At 47.6% G+C, this 24,371-nt stretch overlaps 1 protein-coding gene across 2 annotated transcripts in view; it reads right to left on the bottom strand.

Annotated features, from left to right (window-relative positions):
* The window catches only part of ARMC6 (armadillo repeat containing 6), a 36,683-nt gene extending 12,354 nt beyond the window's left edge, over positions 1 to 24,329 (bottom strand). For both annotated transcript variants that reach the window (XM_038772037.1, XM_038772038.1), the window contains exons 1-5: positions 24,092 to 24,329; positions 16,986 to 17,162; positions 13,442 to 13,527; positions 8,996 to 9,569; positions 3,648 to 3,793 (exon numbers count right to left, since the gene is read on the bottom strand). In XM_038772037.1, coding sequence (XP_038627965.1) covers positions 3,648 to 3,793; positions 8,996 to 9,569; positions 13,442 to 13,527; positions 16,986 to 17,106 — 927 coding nt within the window. In that variant the 5' untranslated portion in view covers positions 17,107 to 17,162; positions 24,092 to 24,329. The remainder of the gene's footprint in view (positions 1 to 3,647; positions 3,794 to 8,995; positions 9,570 to 13,441; positions 13,528 to 16,985; positions 17,163 to 24,091) is intronic.
* Positions 24,330 to 24,371: the final 42 nt, after the last annotated feature.

The raw sequence follows: 24,371 nt of genomic DNA, 5'->3' as shown, positions 1-24,371 counted from the left end.
GCCAACGGAGCGAAACAAAGACATCAGCCGGACACTTTCTGAACCTTGTAATAATAATAACATTTATTAAGCGCTTACTATGTGCAAAGCACTGTTCTAAGCGCTGGGGAGAATACAAGGTGATCAGGTTGTCCCATGTGGGGCTCACAGTCTTAATCCACATTTTACAGATGAGGGAACTGAGGCCCAGAGAAGTTAAGTGACTTGCCCAAAGTCACACAGCTGACAAGTGGTGGAGCCGGGATTTGAACCCATGACCTCTGACTCCAAAGCCCGGGCTCTTTCCACTGAGCCACGCTGCTTCTTGTACTTCCCAAGCGCTTAGTACAGGGCTCTGCACACAGTGAGCGCTCAATAAATACGACTGATGATGATGATGATGAACCTGTTCCACGGTGGGGTGGGGGGTTCATTCTTGCCGTAGCGGTTTTGCTTTGGGAGGCACCGGTGGGTGAATGAAGCAGAGGCCAGGGAAGAGAGAGGGTGACGGCCCAGTGGGCAGCCGTGCCCTCCGGCTCATTTTGGCTTTATTACCCCGGTTTCCGAAAGAATACGAAAACAGTTGCCCTACCCTAGCACCTCTTTTGGCTTTTTTCCCGTCCTTCCGTTCTCCATCTATGCCAGAGGACAGGTTACTCTCCGCCAACTCCCTCTTCCCAGTGAAGAAAATCTGCGCCTCAAGGGCTCCTTCTCCCAGGCCCGCCTTCCCTTTCCGCCTTTCCACCTCCCTTGGGGCCGACAGGTCCATTTAACCAACTGGATCTGAGTTTGAATTCATCATCATCATCGTCATCATCAATCGTATTGAGCGCTTACTATGTGCAGAGCACTGGACTAAGCGCTTGGGAAGTACAAATTGGCAACATATAGAGGCAGTCCCTACCCAACAGTGGGCTCACAGTCTAAAAGGGGGAGACAGAGAACAAGACCAAACATACTAACAAAATAAAATAAATAGAATAGATATGTACAAGTAAAATAAATAGAGTAATACATATGTACAAACATATATACATATATACAGGTGCTGTGGGGAAGGGAAGGAGGTAAGATGGGGGGGATGGAGAGGGGGAGGAGGGGGAGAGGAAGGAAGGGGCTCAGTCTGGGAAGGCCTCCTGGAGGAGGTGAGCTCTCATACCCGCAGGGAAACAACAGATGAAAATGGTGGCACATTTCCCAGGATTCATTGCCTCCCCAAGGTTTAAATCCTATTTTGTTCATATAATAATAATGATGATGGCATTTATTAAGCGCTTACTATGTGCACAGCACTGTTCTAAGCGCTGGGGAGGTTACCAGGTGATCAGGTTGTCCCACGGGGGGCTCACAGTCTTAATCCCCATTTTACAGATGAGGGAACTGAGGCACAGAGAAGTTAAGTGATTTGCCCAAAGTCACACAGCTGACGATTGGCAGAGTCGGCATTTAGAACCCATGACCTCTGACTCCAAAGCCCGGGCTCTTTCCACTGAGCCACGCTGCTTCTCAGGTAATAATAATAGTAATAATGATGGTGTTGTTAAGCGCTTACTCCACACAGCAGATAATAATAATAATAATGATGATGGCATTTGTTAAGCACTTACGATGTGCCAAACACTGTTCTAAGCACTGGATAAATAATTGTGGTACTTAAGAGAAGCAGCGTGGCTCAGTGGAAAGAGCACGGGCTTTGGAGTCAGAGGTCATTGGTTCAAATCCCAGCTCCGCCAAGTGTCAGCTGGGTGACTTTGGGCAAGTCACTTAACTTCTCTGTGCCTCAGTTACCCTATCTGTAAAATGGGGATTAAGACTGTGAGCCTCACGTGGGACAACCTGATCAACTTGTATCTACCCCAGCGCTTAGAACAGTGCTTTGCATGGAGTAAGCGCTTAACAAATACTAACATTATTATTATTATTATTATTATGAAGCACTTACTATGTGCCAAGCACTGTTCTAAGCGCTGAGGTGGATACAGGGTAATCAGTTTGTTCCTGATGTCCCAGATCAGCAGGGAGCCCAAAGGTCTAATTCTGAGACTGTGAGCCCACTGTTGGGTAGGGACCGTCTCTATATGTTGCTAACTTGGACTTCCCAAGCGCTTAGTACAGTGCTCTGCACACAGTAAGCGCTCAATAAATACGATTGATTGATTGAGACAATTGAGGGGTAAGGGACAGAGTGACTGATAATAGACCACGGGGTGGAGAGGGATAAGAACAACTGACAGTGAGTTGGACCGTACTTTACAGGAGTCTACGTCACCCTGACTCGCTCCCTTTATTCACTTTATTGAGAAGCAGCGTGGCTCAGTGGAAAGAGCCCGGGCTTTGGAGTCAGAGGTCATGGGTTCGAATCCCAGCTTCGCCACATGTCTGCTGTGTGACCTGGGGCAAGTCACTTAACTTCTCTGAGCCTCAGTTACCTCGTCTGTAAAATGAGGATTAAAACTGTGAGCCCCATGTGGGACATGTTGATCCCATTGTTTCCCCCCAGCGCTTAGAACAGTGCTTTGCACATAGTAAGCGCTTAACAAATGCCATTATTATTATTATTATTATTGGGGGAGCAGCGTGGCTCAGTGGAAAGAGCCCGGGCTTTGGAGTCAGAGGCCGTGGGTTCAAATCCCGGCTCCGCCACTTGTCAGCTGTGTGACTTTGGGCGAGTCACTTCACTTCTCTGGGCCTCAGTTCCCTTATCTGTAAAATGGGGATGAAGACTGTGAGCCCCTCGTGGGACCACCTGATTGCCTTGTATCTACCCCAGCACTTAGAACAGTGCTTTGCACATAGTAAGCGCTTAATAAATAAATGCCATCATTATTATTATTATTATTATTATTATTATTATTATTATTATTCACCCCCCTCCCTTCCCAGCCCCACAGGATTTATGTGCAGATCTGTAATGTATTTATTTATATTATTGTCTGCCCCCCCCTTTCAAGACTGTAAGCTTGTGGTGGGCGGGGAATGTGTCCGTTTACTGCTATACCGTACTCAGTGCTCAGTACAGCGCTCTGCACACAGTAAGCGCTCAATAAATCAATCAATCAATCAATCAATCATATTTATTGAGCGCTTACTATGTGCAGAGCACTGTACTAAGCGCTTGGGAAGTACAAATTGGCATCACATAGAGACAGTCCCTACCCAACAGTGGGCTCACAGTCTAAAAGGGGGAGACAGAGAACAGAACCAAACATACCAACAAAATAAAATAAGTAGGATAGAAATGTACAAGTAAAATAAATAAATAAATAAATAGAGTAATAAATATGTACAACCATATATACATATATACAGGTGCTGTGGGGAAGGGAAGGAGGTAAGACGGGGGGATGGAGAGGGGGACGAGGGGGAGAGGAAGGAAGGGGCTCAGTCTGGGAAGGCCTCCTGGAGGAGGTGAGCTCTCAGCAGGGCCTTGAAGGGAGGAAGAGAGCTAGCTTGGCGGATGGGCAGAAGGAGGGCATTCCAGGCCCGGGGGAATAAATACGACCAAACTGGATGTTTTTTGCTCTTGGTTCTACAGGGCCTTTCCCATTTCTCCTCCGGGCAGCACAGCAGGTGCTGTTGGTTCGAATTCCCCCACTCCGGGTCGGCACGATGAACTGATCGAGGCCTCCGGCGGGTCCCCCGTCCCACCGCGAGCGGAACCGCCGTACCTGCTGGTCAACGCCGTCTGCCAGGAGCGTCAACATGAAGCTGAGGCCACCCAGGTCCACGATCTCCTGACAGAACTCGTTTCGGACAGCCAGGCGCGACAGGGTGCCGCAGAGTTCGCTGAGGACCGCCGAGTCAGCCGGGAAAGCTGCAGGAGGGCAGGACGGAAGAAGTCTCAGGGAGGTGAGTCTCCCTTCCAGGCCCTACTGAGAGCTCCCCTCCTCCGGGAGGCCTTCCCAGACTGAGCCCCTTCCTTCCTCTCCCCCTCGTCCCCCTCTCCATCCCCCCATCTTACCTCCTTCCCTTCCCCACTGCACCTGTATATATGGATATATGTTTGTACAGATTTGTTACTCTATTATATAGAGTATAATATACTTCTCTAGAGAAGCAGCTTCTATAGAGAAGCTGCTTCTCTATAGAAGCTGCTTCTATAGAGAAGCTGCTTCTATATATGTTTGTGCAGATTTGTTCTCTATTATATAGAGTATAATATACTTCTCTAGAGAAGCAGCTTCTATAGAGAAGCTGCTTCTCTATGAAGCTGCTTCTATAGAGAAGCTGCTTCTCTATGAAGCTGCTTCTATAGAGAAGCTGCTTCTCTATAGAGGCTGCTTCTCTATAGAAGCTGCTTCTACAGAGAAGCTGCTTCTCTAGAGAAGCAGCGTGGCTCAGTGGAAAGAGCCCGGGCTTTGGAGTCAGAGGTCATGGGTTCAAATCCCGGCTCCGCCCACTGTCCGCTGTGTGACTTTGGGCAAGTCACTTCACATCTCTGCGCCTCAGTTACCTCACCTGTAAAATGGGGATTGATTGGGAGCCCCACGTGGGACAATCTGATCACCTTGTAACTTCCCCAGCGCTTAGAACGGTGCTTTGCACATAGTAAGCGCTTAATAAATGCCATCATTATTATTATTTATTTTTTTACTTGTACATATCTATTCTATTTATTTTATTTTGTTAGTATGTTTGGTTTTGTTCTCTGCCTCCCCCTTTTAGACTGTGAGCCCACTGGTGGGTAGGGACTGTCTCTATATGTTGCCAACTTGGACTTCCCAAGCGCTTAGTACAGTGCTCTGCACACTGTAAGCGCTCAATAAATACGATTGATGATGAGGTGGAGAGGAAAGCTTCGGGAGGAATCTTAGCTTAGGGCCTCACCAGACAGGTTGTCCCCACAGACAGCCTAGGGATAATAATGATAATAAATAAGAATAATAGTAACCATTAAGTGCTTACTGTGTACTAAGCGCTGGGATAGGTACACGATCGGTACGGTGGATAGAGCACAGGCCCGGGAGTCAGAGGTCACGGGTTCTAATCCCGGCTCTGCCCCTGGTCTGCTGTGTGACCCTGGGCAAGTCACTTCACTTCTCTGGGCCTCACCTGCAAAATGGGGATTGGGACTGTGTCCGCCCCAATTTGCTTGTACCCACCCCAGCGCTTAGTACGGTGCCTGGCACTTAACAAATATCACAAGTGTTATTGTTATGAGAAGCAGCGTGGCTCAGTGGAAAAGAGCCCGGGCTTTGGAGTCAGAGGTCATGGGTTCAAATCCCGGCTCCGCCAACTGTCAGCTGCGTGACTTTGGGCAAGTCACTTCACTGGGCCTCAGTTACCTCATCTGTAAAACGGGATTAAGATTTGTGAGCCCCCCCGTGGGACAACCTGATCACGTCGTACCTCCCCAGCGCTTAGAACAGTGCTAGTAAGCGCTTAATGAATGCCATTATTATTATTGTTATTAGTTAATAATAATCAAGTCAGGCACAGTCCCCGGATTTGAACCCGGCTCCTCCGCCTCCCAGGCCCAGTGTTTTTTCCACGAGGTCAGAGGGTCCTTCCAGGTTAGAGTCCCGACACGCTGGCCACCTGGGCCACGGAGATTGCGGGGCTGACGTGAGACTCAGCACACAAGTGTTGCCAATCTGTACTTCCAATCAATCAATCGTATTTATTGAGCGCTTACTATGTGCAGAGCACTGTACTAAGCGCTTGGAAAGTACAAATTGGCAACACATAGAGACAGTCCCTACCCAACAGTGGGCTCACAGTCTAAAAGGGGGAGACAGAGAACAGAACCAAACATACCAACAAAATAAAATAAATAGGATAGAAATGTACAAGTAAAATAAATAAATAAATAAATAAACAGAGTAATAAATATGTACAACCATATATACATATATACAGGTGCTGTGGGGAAGGGAAGGAGGTAAGATGGGGGGATGGAGAGGGGGACGAGGGGGAGAGGAGGGAAGGGGCTCAATCTGGGAAGGCCTCCTGGAGGAGGTGAGCTCTCAGTAGGGCCTTGAAGGGAGGAAGAGAGCTAGCTTGGCGGATGGGCAGAGGGAGGGCATTCCAGGCCCGGGGGATGACGTGGGCCGGGGGTCGACGGCGGGACAGGCGAGAACGAGGTACGGTGAGGAGATTAGCGGCAGAGGAGCGGAGGGTGCGGGCTGGGCTGGAGAAGGAGAGAAGGGAGGTGAGGTAGGAGGGGGTGAGGTGATGGACAGCCTTGAAGCCCAGGGTGAGGAGTTTCTGCCTGATGCGTAGGTTGATTGGTAGCCACTGGAGATTTTTGAGGAGGGGAGTAACATGCCCAGAGCGTTTCTGGACAAAGACAATCCAGGCAGCGGCGTGACGTATGGATTGAAGTGGGGAGAGACAGGAGGATGGGAGATCAGAGAGGAGGCTGGTGCAGTAGTCCAGACGGGATAGGATGAGAGCTTGAATGAGCAGGGTAGCAGTTTGGATGGAGAGGAAAGGGCGGATCTTGGCAATGTTGCGGAGCTGAGACTGGCAGGTTTTGGTGACGGCTTGGATGTGAGGGGTGAATGAGAGAGCGGAGTCGAGGATGACACCAAGGTTGCGGGCTTGTGAGACGGGAAGGATGGTAGTGCCGTCAACAGAGATGGGAAAGTCAGGGAGAGGACAAGGTTTGGGAGGGAAGACAAGGAGCTCAGTCTTCGACATGTTGAGCTTTAGGTGGCGGGCGGACATCCAGATGGAGATGTCCTGAAGGCAGGAGGAGATGCGAGCCTGGAGGGAGGGGGAGAGAGCAGGGGCAGAGATGTAGATCTGGGTGTCATCAGCGTAGAGATGATAGTTGAAGCCGTGGGAGCGAATGAGGTCACCAAGGGAGTGAGTGTAGATTGAGAACAGAAGGGGACCAAGCACTGAACCTTGGGGAACCCCCACAGTAAGAGGATGGGAGGGGGAGGAGGAGCCTGCAAAAGAGACTGAGAAAGAACGACCGGAGAGATAAGAGGAGAACCAGGAGAGGACGGAGTCTGTGAAGCCAAGGTCAGATAGCGTGTTGAGGAGAAGGGGGTGGTCCACAGTGTCAAAGGCAGCTGAGAGGTCGAGGAGGATTAGGACAGAATATGAGCCGTTGGATTTGGCGAGCAGGAGGTCATTGGTGACCTTTGAGAGGGCAGTTTCCGTGGAATGAAGGGGACGGAAGCCAGACTGGAGGGGGTCGAGGAGAGAGTTGTTGTTGAGGAATTCTAGGCAGCGCGTGTAGACAACTCGTTCAAGGAGTTTGGAAAGGAATGGTAGGAGGGATATGGGACGATAACTAGAAGGTGAGGTGGGGTCAAGAGAGGGTTTTTTTAGGATGGGAGAGACGTGGGCATGTTTGAAGGCAGAGGGGAAGGAACCAGTGGAGAGTGAGCGGTTGAAGATGGTAGTTAAGGAGGGGAGAAGGGATGGAGCGAGAGATTTCATAAGATGAGAGGGAATGGGGTCAGAAGCACAGGTGGCCGGAGTAGCACTTGAGAGGAGGGAGGAGAGTTCCTCTGAGGATACCGCTGGGAAGGATGGGAGAGTAGCAGAGAGTGTTGAGAGCCGGGGGGATGGAGAAAGGGGGGAAGAGACTTTGGGGAGGTCGGACCTGATGGATTTAATTTTGTTAATGAAGTAGGAGGCCAGATCGTTGGGGGTGAGGGAAGGAGGAGGGGGAGGAACCGGGGGCCGGAGAAGGGAGTTGAATGTACGGAAGAGCTGGCGGGGGTGATGGGCATGGGTGTCAATAAGGGAGGAGAAATAGTTTTGTCTGGCAGAAGAGAGGGCTGAGTTAAGGCAGGAAAGGATAAACTTGAAGTGAACGAGGTTGGCATGGTGTTTAGACTTTCGCCAGCAGCGTTCAGCAGCTCGAGCATAAGAGCGAAGGAGGCGGACAGTGGCAGTGATCCAGGGCTGTGGGTTAGTGGTGCGAGAGCGGCGAAGGGAAAGGGGAGCGAGCGAGTCTAGCTGAGTAGAAAGGGTAGAGTTGAGAGCAGTAATCTGATCATCAAGACTGGGTAGAGAGGAGAGGGCGGCGAGGTGGGGTGTGAGGCGCTCCGAAAGATGGGTGGGGTCCAGAGAGCAGAGATCTCTGTGAGGGAGTAATACGGATTTACAGGGGAAAGGAGTGTGAGTGAGGAGGCAGGTGAGAAGATTATGATCAGAGAGAAGGATTACAGAGTTGGTGAGGGTGGACACAGTGCAGCGGTAGGAGATGATGAGGTCGAGGGTATGACCAAGTTGGTGAGTGGGCGAGGTGGGGTGGAGGAAGAGGTTGGCAGCGTCAAGGAGAGATAGAAGGCGGGCGGCAGAGGAGTCGTTAGGGATATCCATGTGGATATTGAAGTCTCCGAGGATCAGAGTGGGCATGGAGAAGGAGAGAAGGAAGGTGAGGAAGGGGTCAAAGTCGTTAAAGAAGTTGGAAGTGGGGCTGGAAGGGCGGTAGATGACGGCTACAAGAATCTGGAGGGGGTGGTAGAGGCGAATGATGTGGGCTTCAAAGGAAGGGAAGGAAAGGGAAGGGGGAGGAGGGATAGTGCGAAAGCGACATTGGGGGGCGAGAAGGAAACCGACACCTCCTCCTTTTCCGGTGAGTCTGGGGGCGTGGGAGAAGAAGAGGCCTGCACTGCAGAGAGCAGCAGAAGAGACTGTGTCGTCCGGCGACAGCCATGTTTCAGTTAGGGCGAGGAGGAGTAGAGAACTGGAAAGGAAAAGGTCCAGGATGAAAGGGGTCTTACTTAAAACGGAGCGGGGGTTCCAGAGGCCACACTTGGCAGCAGCTGTCGAGGGTGGGGAGGGAGGGGGAAGGGTGCGAGGGGTGGGGAGGGTTTGGATTGGGATGAGTTGGCGGGTTTGGCGGGTTTGGATTGGGATGATTGGGATGAGTTGATGATTGGGATGAGTTACTTCCCAAGCGCTTAGTACGGTGCTCTGCACATAGTAAGCGCTCAGTAAATACGATGGATTGATTGATTGACAAGTGAACTTCCGCCTGTCCGCCCGGGGCTGGTCCGTCTAAAAGCCTGCCACAGCCGAACGGGATGAACCTGAAGAGTCAACCCACCTTTGGCCGCCTCGATGAGAACCTTCAAGCCGCCGTTCTCCCGCACGATCATCCTGGCGTGCTCGTGAGCGTGGCCGAAGGGCACGCGGATATCGTCGTCGAGCGTCATGACCCTGAGCGCCGAGCAGGCCGCTTTGATCACCTCCGCCCGGCGGCCGTGCCTCTCGATGGCCCCGGTTAGCAGCGGCAGGACCCCGGCCTTCACCAAGTCCTGCCGGTTCCGCTCGTGCTTCAGGCTCGCGTGACGGACGCAGCGGAGCCCGGCGGCGGTCGCTTCGGCCTCGGCTCCGTTCTCCTCCAACGCGGCCACCAAAAGCTGCAGCCCCTTGGGCTCCAGGAGGTCCGGCTGACCGTCAGTCAGGGCGGACAGGGCACCGAGGGCCTCCGGCAAGAAGCCCCGGCCCCCCGAGGCTGCCAGCTGGCAGGCGGCGAGCACGATGGGGTAAGCGCCTTTCTGGGCGGCCAGGAAACGGGCCGCCGCCTGCCGCTCGCACTGGTCGCTAAAGCGGACGAGGTGTTCGGCTAGCTCCCGGGGGGCCGAAGAGTCCACGGATTTCCGGAGCTCGTCAAGTATCTGCAAGACACACGCGCGTGACACCGAACGGGGGAGGCCCGGGCTCTTCCGACTTTCTCCCCGCCCCTTTCGTTCAAAGCCAAGGGACTTTTCCGTCTGCGGAAGGCGCGGACTGGAAACCGGCCTGGAAGTGAAGCTTGTCAAGTGAAGCTGGAAGCTTGTAGGGAAGCAGCGTGGCTTAATGGAAAGAGCAGGGGCTCTGGAGTCAGAGGTCGTGGGTTCAAACCCCGGCTCCCCCAATTGTCAGCTGTGTGACTTTGGGCAAGTCACTTCACTTCTCTGTGCCTCAGTTACCTCATCTGTAAAATGGGGATTAAGACTGTGAGCCCCCCGTGGGACAACCTGATCACCTTGTAACCTCCCCAGTGCTTAGAACAGTGCTTTGCACATAGTAAGCGCTTAACAAATGCCACCATTATTATTATTCCGGCCCACGTCATCCCCCGGGCCTGGAATGGCCTCCCTCTGCCCATCTGCCAAGCTAGCTCTCTTCCTCCCTTCAAGGCCCTGCTGAGAGCTCACCTCCTCCAGGAGGCCTTCCCAGACTGAGCCCCTTCCTTCCTCTCCCCCTCTCCATCCCCCCATCTTACCTCCTTCCCTTCCCCACAGCACCTGTATATATGTATATATGGTTGTACATATTTATTACTCTATTTATTTATTTATTTATTTATTTTCCTTGTACATTTCTATCCTATTTATTTTATTTTGTTGGTATGTTTGGTTCTGTTCTCTGTCTCCCCCTTTTAGACTGTGAGCCCACTGTTGGGTAGGGACTGTCTCTATGTGTTGCCAATTTGTACTTCCCAAGCGCTTAGTACAGTGCTCTGCACATAGTAAGCGCTCAATAAATACGATTGATTGATTGATTGAACTACCTGCTGGCTCCCTCTCTCCTTCCGCGTCAAGTCCAAATTTCTGACTGATGGCTTCCGGGCCCACCACCACCGCCCTCCTTCTTACCTATCTGCTCTCTTCAATCAGTCGTTGCAGTTCCCTTCATCATCATCAATCGTATTTACTGAGCGCTTACTGTGTGCAGAGCACTGGACTAAGCGCTTGGGAAGTCCAAGTCGGCAACATATAGAGACGGTCCCTACCCCACAGTGGGCTCACAGTCTAAAATAGTTCTCTAAAATAGTTCTCTCTCACATAGTAACATGAGGGAGTGTGGCTTAGTGGATAGAGCCCAGGCCTGGGAATCAGAAGGACCTGGGTTCCGATCCCGGCTTCCGCCATGTCCCATAATTTCTCTGGGCCTCAGTGACCTCATCTGTAAAATGGGGATTAATTCTGGGAGCCCCATGTGGGACAGGGACTGTTTCCAACCTGATTAACTTCTATCCACCCCAGTTCTTGGCACACGGTAGGCGCTAAACAAGTACCGTGATTATTATTATCCTTGCAAAACTCTGCGTTGACACGAGCAGGGAATGTATCTACAAACTCCATCCTATTGTCCTGTCCCGAGCACTTAGTACAGTGCTCTGCACACAGGAAGCGCTCAATAAATACCATCGATTAAGGCCAACTCCCATTGGAGTACTCACCGGTTGTGTGCAGGTACACAACCGTTTTTTACGATACCTCAATCAATCAACCATATTTATTATTATTATTATTGTATTTGTTAAGCGCTTACTATGTGCCAAGCACTGTCCTAAGCGCTGGGGTAGATTCAAGGTAATCAGGTATCCCCATTTTACAAATGAGGTAACTGAGGCACAGAGAAGTTAAGTGGCTTGCCCAAGGTCACACGGCAGACAAGTGGCGGAGGCGGGATTAGAACCCATGTCCTCTGACTCCCAATCCCGGGCTCTTTCCACTAAGCCACGCTGTATTTATGTATATATGTTTGTACATATTTATTACTCTATTTATTCGTTCTACTTGTACATATCTATTCTATTTATTTTATTTTGTTAGTATGTTTGGTTTTGTTCTCTGTCTCCCCCTTTTAGACTGTGAGCCCACTGTCGGGTAGGGACTGTCTCTATATGTTGCCAACTTGGACTTCCCAAGCGCTTAGTACAGTGCTCTGCACACAGTAAGCGCTCAATAAATACGACTGATTGATTGATTGATGTGCAGAGCACTGTACTAAGCGCTTGGGAGACCACAATACAACGGAATTAGAAGGCACGTTCCCTGCCCATCGTGAGCTTACAGCCTCCCACTGTTATAATAATAATAATAATGGCATTTATTAAGCGCTTACTATGTGCAGAGCACTGTTCTAAGCGCTGACGTTATCTAAAGTGGCCTGGGTTGCTAGATGAACGTTTCCTAACAATTCTCTAGCCAAAATGCACAGAGAAAACATGCATTGCAGAGGGAAAACATATGTTATGGCAGAAGTGAATGTATTTATTAAGCACCTGTGTGTAGAGAATCCTGATCTAACCATTTGAGGGAAGAGAAGCATTCTCTAGACTGTAAGAAGGAAGGACAGGTAATAATAATAATAATAATAATAATAATAATAATAATGGCATTTGTTAAGCACTTACTATGTGCAAAGCACTGTTCTATGCGCTGGGGAGGATACAAGGTGATCAGGTTATCCCACATGGGGCTCACAGTCTTCATCCCCATTTTCCAGATGAGGTAACTGAGGCACAGAGAAGTTAGGTGACTTGCCCAAAGGCACACAGCTGACAAGTGGTGGAGCCGGGATTTGAACCCATGATCTCTGACTCCCAAGCCCGGGCTCACGAGGTCGGAAGCAAAAGAGGCGCGAACGAAGCACAGTTTAGATGGCTGGCTTCAGGGGAAGCCATGGTTATAGGTTTGTAATTTATTTATATTCATGTCCGTCTCCCCCTCTAGACTGTAAGCTCATGTGGGCAGGGAATGAGTCTGTTTCCTGTTATACTGTACTCTCCCAAGCGCTTAATACAGTGCTCTGCGCGCAGTAAGCGCTCAATAATCACGACTGACTGAGATGGGTAGGGACTGTCTCTATATGTTGCCAATTTGTACTTCCCAAGCGCTTAGTACAGTGCTCTGCACATAGTAAGCGCTCAATAAATACAATTGATGATGATGATGATGATGATGGGTGGTGGTGGTGTCCACCGTGATGGGAAAGTTAGGTGGCGAGGATCTGTGTCTTTCCTAGTAATAACAATAATAATGATGATGATGGCGTTTATTAAGCGCTTACTATGTGCCAAGCGCTGTTCTAAGCACTGGGGTAGATACAAGGTGATCAGGTTGTCCCACGGGGGGCTCACAGTCTTAATCCCCATTTTCCAGATGAGGTAACTGAGGCCCGGAGAAGTTAAGTGACTTGCCCAAAGTCACACAGCTGACAGTTGGCGGAGCGGGGATTTGAACCCATGACCTCATTCATTCATTCATTCAATCGTATTTATTGAGCGCTTACTGTGTGCAGAGCACTGTACTAAGCGCTTGGGAAGTCCAAGTTGGCAACATATAGAGACGGTCCCTACCCAAAAGCGGGCTCACAGTCTAAGTCTCCTCCAGGAGGCCTTCCCAGACTGAGCCCCTTCCTTCCTCTCCCCCTCGTCCCCCTCTCCATCCCCCCATCTTACCTCCTTCCCTTCCCCACAGAACCTGTATATATATAGATACCTTTGTACATATTTATTACTCTATTTATTTATTTTACTTGTACATATCTATTCTATTTATTTTATTTTGATAGTACGTTTGGTTTTATTCTCTGTCTCCCGGCTTTGCCACTCACCAGCTGGGTTACCTTGGGCAACTCGCTTAACTTGTCTGTGCTTCAGTTCCCTCATCGGCAAAAATGAGGATTTGATACCCGTTCTCCCTTTCCACGGCCGCCCGGAATACAAAGCAGGATGATTTTAGGGCTCCCCGCAACGCAACCGACTGACTTCTACCTGTAAGACGGCGTGTTTGGGCTCCTGGGCACCATCATCGGCGGCGGGTTTCCGAACAGCCTTCACGATGTTACTCAGGTCAACGCCTACGGGAGGCCAACGAACGGGAGACGAAAGTGAGAGCACGGTCTTGGACTGAGGATCCTTAGAATCCACCTCAAAGACTTCTCTGTCCAAGCAAGTCCAAGCTGACGGAGAGACTGGCCAGTGAGCCGCTCTGCACACAGTAAGCGCTCAATAAATACGATTGATGATGATGATGATCCAGGCTCTGCCACTAGCCTTGCTGTGTGCCCTGAAGGCAAGTCACCTCACTGGGCTTCAGTTTCCCCATCTGTAAACTGGAGTTTGATACCTGTTCATTCATTCACTCAGTCGTATTTGTTGAGTGCTTACTGTGTGCAGAGCGCTGTGCTGGGCGCTTGGGAGGTACAAGTTGGCAACATATGGAGACGGTCCCTGCCCAACAGCAGGCTCACAGTCTAGAAGACTGTTCTCCCTCCTCCTTAGTCTGTCAAACCCTGGTAAGACAGGGACCGTGTCCAATCTGCCCTGAAATTTATTACATTGCTTGGCACCTGTATATATGTATGTATGTTTGTACATATTTATTACTCTATTTATTTATTTATTTATTTTGCTTGTACATATCTATTCTATTTATTTTATTTTGTTAGTATGTTTGGTTTTGTTCTCTGTCTCCCCCTTTTAGACTGTGAGCCCACTGTTGGGCAGGGACTGTCCCTATATGTTGCCAATTTGTACTTCCCAAGCGCTTAGTACAGTGCTCTGCACATAGTAAGCGCTCAATAAATACGATTGATGATGATGATTCTACAGCCATTGACCACATCTCCGGGGCTTAAACCCCAAGCTAGCTCTCTTCCTCCCTTCAAGGCCCTACTGAGAGCTCACCTCCTCCAGGAGGCCTTCCCAGACTGAGCCCCTTCCTTCCTCTCCCCCTCGTCCCCCTCTCCATCCCCCCATCTTACCTCCTTCCCTTCTGCACAGCACCTGTATATATGTATGTACATATTTATTACTCTATTTTACTTGTACATATCTATTCTCTTTATTTTATTTTGTTAGTATGTTTGGTTTTGTTCTCTGTCCCCCCCTTTTTAGACTGTGAGCCCACTGTTGGGTAGGGACTGTCTCTATATGTTGCCAACTTGGACTTCCCAAGCGCTTAGTCCAGTGCTCTGCACCCAGTAAACGCTCAATAAATACGATTGATTGATTGATTGATTGACCAGTTCCAAGCTGAGTGCAGTTCAGAGAAACAGCATGGTGCAGTGGCTACAGCGCGGCCCTGGGAGTCGGAAGGTGATGGGTTCTAATCCCGGCTCTGCCACTAGTCTGCTGTGTGACCTTGGGCAAGTCACTCTGCTTCTCTGGGCCTCAGCTTTCTCATCTGTAAAATGGGGATTAAGACTGTGCGCCCCATGTGGGACAGGGACTGTGTCCAACCCAATTTGCTTGTATCCACCCCACTGTACGCACTGTAACGCACTGTACGTACAGTTCCTGGCACATAGTAAGCGCTTAACGAATACCACAGTTATTATTACTATCCGGAAAAACTAACTATTCAGTCAGGTTTTAGTGCTCAAAAGGAACAAACTGCAAGTCCTCACCCTGATCTTTTTTTATTATTATTATGGTACTTATGTGCCAAGGCACTGTTCCAAGTGCTGGGGTAGATACAATCTAATCAATCTGAACCCACTCCATGGCCCACATGGGGCTCACAGTCTTAATCCCCACTTTACAGATGGGGAACTGGGGCACAGAGAGGTTACGTGACTTGTCCCAAGTCATACAGCAGATAAGCGGCAGAGGTGGCATTAGAACCCAGGTCCTCCTAACTCCTAGGCCTGTGCTCTACCCGCTAGACCATCCTGCTTCCACGCTGCTCTCTGCATAAGCAACAGAATTCTCTGGCTGCTAGGGCGCATCCAGAAATCAACTAATTAGCTATAAGAATCACAGCGCTATTTCTAATTCAACCGATTTAGACTAGAGATGATCAGATGGGGAGAAGGTCTTGGCTCCTAAGGCATTTAGAAAGGTGTTCTTTTTCAGTCAATCATTCACTCAAACAATAGTATTTATTGAGTGCTTAGCATACACAGATCACTGTACTATGCACTTGGGAGAGTACAATAGAGATAGAAGGCACAATTAGTGCCCACAGGGCAATTGCAAGGCAATTCCCTGGCTAACATTTCCCCTATCCACCCCTTAAGGACTTTGAGACTCAACTCAGCCTACCCCTATCAGACTGTAAAAGCTCATAATGGCCGGAGAATGTGTCTATTTTTCTGTTGTACTCTCCCAAGCATTTAGTACAGTGCTCTCTGCACGGTAAGTGCTCAATAAATCATCATCATCATCATCAATCGTATTTATTGAGCGCTTACTGTGTGCAGAGCACTGTACTAAGCACTTGGGAAGTACAAGTTGGCAACATATAGAGACAGTCCCTACCCAACAGTGGGCTCACAGTCTAAAAGTCTAAAATAGTCGAAAACAGTCTAAAATAAATACAACTGAATGAATCCCCCCGTAGATTGTAAGCTCCTGGTGGGCAGGAATTACATCTACCACCGCTACTGTAGTGTACTTAGCACTGAGTACAGTGCTCTGCCCATAGTAAGTGCTCAATAAGTACCACTGATTGATTACTTACAATCCTAATTCATTCATTCATTTATTCAATCGCATTTATCAAATGCTTACTGTGTGCAGAGCACTGTACTAAGCGCTTGGAAAGTACAATTCAGCAATAAAGAGAGACAGTCCCTGCCTACCTCGGGCTTACAGTCTAGAAGGGGGGAGGCAGACATTAAAACAAGTAAAGAGGCAGTGGTGGTGGTCATGGATATGGAATCTCCATAAACTAGAGTGAAAGAGAAGGCAGGACGGGCCTTCGTCTAAGAGAGGACTCTCTTTTAAATTTCATTATTTCAATTTGATGATGAAATTATTCACAAGGTGAGAAGCCCAGCTGGCTCATGTCTAAACACACATGATTAGGTAGCTTAGAAGCAGCACAAGGTTGGGAATCAGGAGAATGTAAGCTTGTTCAGGGCAGGGAATGTGTCCACCAACTCTGTTGTATTATACTCTCTCAAGGGCTTAGTACAATGTTCTACACACAGTAAACGCTCAATAAATACCACTGATGATGATGACGACGATTTGGGTTCTTATCCCGGCTCTGCCACTTGCCTCCTGGGTGACCTTGGGTAAATCCCTTAACCTCATTGTGCCTCAATTTCCCCATCTGTAAAATGGAGATTGACTACCCGTTCTCCTTCTCCCTTAGACTATAAGCCCTGTGCGGGACAGAGACTGTGTCCAATCTGATTGTACGCTATCTACCCCCGCGGTTGGCACACAGTGAGCGCAAAACATACTGTAATTATTAGACTGCCAGGTGGTCGGCGAAAGAGGGGAGAAAGGCTATTTTGATACATTTAAAGGTGAATGGGCAGCCGGCTCGTCTGACCTTAGAACCGCCCAAATGAAGCTGCAGTACCTTGGGATTCAAACTGTTCGACGGCTTCTTTCAGGGCTTCGTCCGGGTCCATTTCAAACTCTGTGATGTTTTCCCGCACTACGTCGTCAAAGGTCTCCTGAGTGATCCGTCTCAAAGCCATTTTCGCCGTCCTATCGGAACAAGGCGGGTTCACTTCTTCGGCTGGAGTCTTCCGAACTGAGAATTTAAAATGCACACAACAGGTCGCACGCTTTTTGAAGCTACCAGGAAAATAAGCAGATACGTATACCTTAGATGCAGCTTTGGGGAAGTAGGAATGAGAAACAGGCCCTTCTAAGAGCAGCAGCATTAGCACAGGGTTCTGATCTCCTTACTATTCCTCATGGGATGATTCAGTCAGTCAGTCAGTCGTATTTATTGAGCGCTTACCGTGTGCAGAGCACTGTACTAAGTGCTTGGAAAGTACAATTCGGCAACAGATGGAGACGATCCTTACCCAACAACGGGCTCACAGTCTAGCGGGGGGAGACAGACAACAAAACAAGTTGACAGGCATCAATAGTATCAAAAGAAATAAAGAGAATTATAGATATCTCCTATCTCTCACAGATTTCTCGACTGTGAGCCCACTGTTGGGTAGGGACTGTCTCTATATGTTGCCAACTTGTACTTCCCAAGCTCTGCACACAGTAGGCGCTCAATAAATACGATTGATTGATTGATTGATCTCCACATCATTAATAAAATAAATAGAATAATTCTAAAATAGAATAATGAGTCCCACGTCTTGTATCCTCACTAGCAACCGTACCATTTCCACGTTTTGCAGTTGAAACTTCCAGGCTAGCCATACTTCTATATAGGGCAAATCCTGTGCTTAGTATCAATTCAATATTAAAGGTGTACGAGCTGGGAAGACAGAGCCTATCTTGAGAAAAACTCACACCACTGTTTCTGTCCTGGAAGCGGATATCAAGGTTCCAGCGTGTCGCCTTGATATCAGAGAGGGTATTTCTGATTTTTCCACCTCTCCCTTCTCTGACCTCCCCCACTGCCATTCTCCGAGGCCCCAGAGAAGTCCAGGGGCCAGGCTGTGAGTGCCAAAGCATCCTTTGCCGTCAACGGTCAAGGTGCATATACTTTGGGACCCGCCAAGGTGCGGACATACGGAAGTATACACCACAGACCTTGGCTATGCAAGGCAAATCTCTGTTTAGGAAGGTGAACTATGCTGATATTGGCAAAGATATACACCGTTCTTCTGAAGCATGGATCTGAATGAGGAGTTTTGGATGGAGAGCTGTTACGGAGGGAATATTCTTCTAGAAACACTCATCTACCCAGACGGATTCGGAAGGCAGCACGGTCTACTGGAAAGAGCACGGGCCTGGGAGCCCGAGGACCTGGGTTCTAATCCCAGCTCCGCCACTTACCCGCTGTGTGATGCTGGGCAAGTCTCTTGACTTCTCTGTGCCTCAGTCCCCTCATCTGCAACATGGGGATTCAGTACCTGTTCTCCCTCCTACTGAGCGTGTGAGAAGCATGTGGGACCTGATGATCTTGTATCTACCCCAGTGCTTAGCTTGGAAGTTTCAACTGAAAAACCCCCATGGAAATGTTGCGGTTTGCTACTAAGGATACAAGACATGGGAATCATGATTCTATTTTTATTATTATAGAATAGAATTATCATAGTATTCTATTTTATTAATGATGTACAGATACCTATAATTCTATTTATTTATTTTGATGCTTTTGATGCCTGCCTACTTGTTTTGTTTTGTTGTCTGTCCCCACCCCCACCCCCACCCCCGCCCTTCTAGACTGTGAGCCCATTGTTGGATAGGGATTGGCTCTATCTGTTCATTCAATCGTATTTATTGAGCGCTTACTGTGTGCAGAGCACTGTACTAAGCGCTTGGGAAGTACAAATCGGCAACATATAGAGACGGTCCCTACCCAACAGTGGGTTCACAGTCTAGAAGGGGGAGACAGACAACAAAACAAAACATATTAACCAAATAAAATAAATAGAATAAACATGTACAAATAAAATAAGTAAATAAAGAGTAATATAAGATAAATAAATAGAGTAATACATATGGTAAGAGCCCGCTGCGGGACAAGGCCTGCGTCCAACCTGATCTCCTTGGGAGCCACCCCGGCGTTCTGTTGCCATCTGTTGCCAAATTGTACTTTCCAAGCACTTAGTACAGTGCTCTGCACACAGTAAGTGCTCAATAAATACTACTGAATGAATGACTAATAAATGCTTAACAAATGCCATTATTATTATCCGATCGCATAACCTTGTATCTACCCCCAATGTCTAGCTCATAGTACAAACTTTAAAAAATGCTGTAATTAAGAACGTGAAGTAGAGAAAAATGGTTGAGCAGCGTGAAACCCATACTGTGTTGTACATTTTCCTTAACAGCAGCTTCATCAGGAACGTAACCCCCGCGTTACAGGAGAACTGAGTATACTACTAGAGTTAGCAATCTGTTGAAAACAAGGTTGGAACTGCAATAGCAATTAAGCAACAGGCCAAATCCATTCAGATTCTTAAATAAGAACATAATGCTGTATGCAATGCCACTTTTGGGTCAGAGACACGGCCCATCGGCTTAACGCTTTGCCTCGGACAGTGACGACGGGATGCTTGGTGTTGACAACAGGATCGGCCGTGTGATGGCTGATCTTCTTGACATACATCCTACTATTTTGGGATGTACAATCATTTAACATCTTTTCCCCCCAATCACCCACTTTGGACCTCTCATTCATTAATTTACCCAAACGTCTGACATATTAAACTTCCTGTGGTAATGAATCCCATATGCTTATCTCCTGATGTGGAAGGAAATGCTTATTGAAAAAAAAAACAAAACCTAAGACTTACCACCTTCAATGGTTGACAGGATTTGGTGAACAATAATTCGATATTACTGAATTGCTAATGCCTTTCTCCCTGCATGAAACTTCCTCACCCTTAAATCATACCCCTCAGAAGAGAAGCGGCGTGGCTTAGTGGAAAGAGCACGGGCTTGGGAGTTAGAGGTCGTGGGTTCTAATCCCCGCTCCACCACTTGTCCCCTGTGTGACTTTGGACAAATCACTTAACTTCTCTGTGCCAGTGACCTCATCTGTAAAATGGGGATTAAGACTGTGAGCCCCACATGGGACAACCTAATAACCTTGTATCTACCTTAGTGCTGAGAACAGTGCTTGGCATATAGTAAGTGCTTAATAAATACCGTCATTATTATTATTATTATTATTATTATTATTATAAAAAGCCACTTCTTCCAAGAGGAATTCCCTGATTAACCTCTCAACTTGCTGGTCATGCTACCCCATCAGCCAACTGAGCACTCACGTGACTATCTCTTTACTCATGCATTTATTATTTAATCGTTTAGAGTAGATTTTAAGTGTTTTTTAAACAGCATTTATTCATCCAACTTTTGTTTGCATGGTGATGGGTGTCCTCCTGTCTCCCCTTTCAGTCTCAAGGGATTATCCCTTTTACTTCTGATACAGATTTCCAAGTGACTATTATATTGCCCTGAATAAACAGTGTGGCTCCAATCGATCGATCGATCAATCGTATTTACTGGGCGCTTAGTGTGTGCAGAGCACTGTACTAAGTGCTTGGGAGATTACAATATGACATGGTTGGTAGACACACTCCCTCCCTCTGCTCTACCCCCCTCCCTGCCCCACAGCACTTGTGTTTACGTGTACATACTTATAATTCCGTTTATTTTATTAATGACGTGCATTTATCTATAATTCTGTTTATTTATACTGATGCTCTTGATGCCTCTTTACTTGTTTTGATGTAGGTCTCCCCCCTCCTAGACCGTGAGCCCGTTGTTGGCTAGGGATTGTCTCCGTTGCTGAATTGTACTACCCAAGCGCTTAGTATAGTGTTCTGCCCACAGTAAGCGTTCAATAAATACGATTGAATGAACTTTTCCTGTAGTAATCCTCCATGGACCGCTCAATCGATCGTATTTATCGAGCGCTTGGTGAGTACCCCCGGCCCTGGAATGCCCTCCCTCTGCCCATCCGCCAAGCTAGCTCTCTTCCTCCCTTCAAGGCCCTATTGAGAGCTCACCTCCTCCAGGAGGCCTTCCCAGACTGAGCCCCTTCCTTCCTCTCCCCCTCGTCCCCCTCTCCATCCCCCCATCTTACCTCCTTCCCTTCCCCACAGCACCTGTATATATGTACATATGTCTGTACATATTTCTCTATTCATTTATGTTACTTGTACATATCTATTCTATTTATTGTATTTTGTTAGTATGTTTGGTTTTGTTCTCTGTCTCCCCCTTTGAGACTGTGAGCCCACTGGTGGGTAGGGACTGTCTCTATATGTTGCCGACTTGTACTTCCCAAGCGCTTAGTACAGTGCTCTGCACACAGTAAGCGCTCAATAAATACGATTGATTGATTGATTGATTGAATGAACTTTTCCCGTAGTAATCCTCCATGGACCGCTCAATCGATCGTATTTATCGAGCGCTTAGTGGGTGCAGAGCACTGTACTAAGCGCCTGGGAGATTACAACATAACACCATAGGAGGCACATTCCCCGCTCACAACGAGCTTCCAGTTTAATCTACGGCCTCGTCCGTGAATTCATCCAAACCCTCTGGGAGTGTCTTTAGCATCTTCCCCCAAGCTGTGCGTTCATCTGCGGGTACCATTTTGGGGGTACTTCCATCTTCTACGGCAGCAGCTCTGTTTAGCCAGGCGCCTCGATCAATCAATCAATCAATCGTATTTATTGAGCGCTTACTGTGTGCAGAGCACTGTACTAAGCGCTTGGGAAGTCCAAGTTGGCAGCATATAGAGACGGTCAATCAATCAATCGTATTTATCGAGCGCTTACTGTGTGCAGAGCACTGTACTAAGCGCTTGGGAAGTCCAAGTTGGCAACATATAGAGACGGTCAATCAATCAATCAATCGTATTTATCGAGCGCTTACTGTGTGCAGAGCACTGTACTAAGCGCTTGGGAAGTCCAAGTTGGTGACAGATAGAGACAGTCCCTACCCCCCAGTGGGCTCACAGTCTAAAAGGGGGAGATGGAGAACAAAACCAAACATACTAACACAATAAAATAGAGTAGATATGTACAAGTAAAATAAATAATAGAGTAATAAATATGTACAAACATACAGTCAATCAATCAATCGTATTTATTGAGCGCTTACTGTGTGCACAGCACTGTACTAAGCGCTTGGGAAGTCCAAGTTGGCGACAGATAGCGACAGTCCCTACCCAACAGTGGGCTCACAGTCTAAAAGGGGGAGACGGAGAACAAAACCGAACATACTACCACAATAAAATAAATAGAGTAGATATGTACAAGTGAAATAAATAATGGAGTAATAAATATGTACAAACATATATACATATATAGTCAATCAATCAATCAATCATATTTATTGAGTGCTTACTGTGTGTAGAGCACTGTACTAAGCGCTTGGGAAGTCCAAGTTGGCAACATATAGAGACGGTCAATCAATCAATCAATCGTATTTATCGAGTGCTTACTGTGTGCAGAGCACTGTACTAAGCGCTTGGGAAGTCCAAGTTGGCGACAGATAGAGACAGTCCCTACCCAGCAGTGGGCTCACAGTCTAAAAGGGGGAGAAGGAGAACAAAACCGAACATACTACCACAATAAAATAAATAGAGTAGATATGTACAAGTAAGATAAATAATAGAGTAATAAATACGTACAAACATATATACATATATAGTCAATCAATCAATCATATTTATTGAGTGCTTACTGTGTGTACAGCACTGTACTAAGCGCTTGGGAAGTCCAAGTTGGCAACATAGAGAGACGGTCAATCAATCAATCAATCAATCGTATTTATTGAGCGCTTACTGTGTGCAGAGCACTGTACTAAGTGCTTGGGAAGTCCAAGTTGGCAACATCTAGAGACAGTCCCTACCCAACAGTGGGCTCACAGTCTAATCAATCAATCAATCGTATTTATTGAGCGCTTACTGTGTGCAGAGCACTGTACTAAGCGCTTGGGAAGTCCAAGTTGGCAACATCTAGAGCCAGTCCCTACCCACCAGTGGGCTCACAGTCTAAAAGGGGGAGACGGAGAACAAAACCGAACATACTAACAAAATAAAATAGAGTAGATATGTACAAGTAAAATAAATAATAGAGTAATAAATCCGTACAAGCATATATACATATATACAGGCGCTGTGGGGAAGGGAAGGAGGTAGGATGTAACAAAATAAAATAGAGTAGATATGTACAAGTGAAATAAATAATAGAGTAATAAATACGTACAAGCATATATACATATATACAGGTGCTGTGGGGAAGGGAAGGAGGTAAGATGTAACAAAATAAAATAGAGTAGATATGTACAAGTGAAATAAATAATAGAGTAATAAATCCGTACAAGCATATATACATATATACAGGTGCTGTGGGGAAGGGAAGGAGGTAAGATGTAACAAAATAAAATAGAGTAGATATGTACAAGTGAAATAAATAATAGAGTAATAAATCCGTACAAGCATATATACATATATACAGGTGCTGTGAGGCAGGGAAGGAGGTAAGATGTAACAAAATAAAATAGAGTAGATATGTACAAGTGAAATAAATAATAGAGTAATGAATACGTACAAGCATATACACGTATATACAGGTGCTGTGAGGAAGGGAAGGAGGTAAGATGTAACAAAATAAAATAAATAGAGTAGATATGTACAAGTGAAATAAATAATAGAGTAATAAATCCGTACAAGCATATATACATATATACAGGTGCTGTGGGGAAGGGAAGGAGGTAAGATGTAACAAAATAAAATAGAGTAGATATGTACAAGTGAAATAAATAATAGAGTAATAAATACGTACAAGCATATATACATATATACAGGCGCTGTGAGGAAGGGAAGGAGGTAAGATGTAACAAAATAAAATAAATAGAGTAGATATGTACAAGTGAAATAAATAATAGAGTAATAAATACGTACAAGCATATATACATATATACAGGCGCTGTGGGGAAGGGAAGGAGATAAGATGAGGGGGATGGAGAGGGATGCGGAAAGTGTCGCCCACCCGCGGGTCCAGCTCCCTCCCTCACCGGGCCTCCCGAAGAGGGGCGACGACGGGCTTCTCCACAGCTACTTCTCGGGGGGCGAGTGGGTACTTCGGCTCTTCACGATCGGACGGTTGCCTGCCGAGATGGAGGCCCCGTGGGTCTTCCACCTCTCCCTTTCCCGCCCTTTTTTTTTATTATTTTGGGGGCCCCCAACCGCCGTGGAGGTCCTCGGCCGCGCGTGGGGAAACCGCCGTTCGTCGCGGGGCCGCTAAGTCTGCCCCTTAGCGGCCACCGTCCGGCCCCGTCCACCCGCGCAGGCGCA

Source organism: Tachyglossus aculeatus, chromosome X1 (genome assembly GCF_015852505.1).
Source record: "Tachyglossus aculeatus isolate mTacAcu1 chromosome X1, mTacAcu1.pri, whole genome shotgun sequence".
NCBI classification, from domain to species: domain Eukaryota; kingdom Metazoa; phylum Chordata; class Mammalia; order Monotremata; family Tachyglossidae; genus Tachyglossus; species Tachyglossus aculeatus.
Note: the sequence above shows the minus strand (reverse complement) of the source record. Positions and strands in the feature narration are given on the sequence as shown.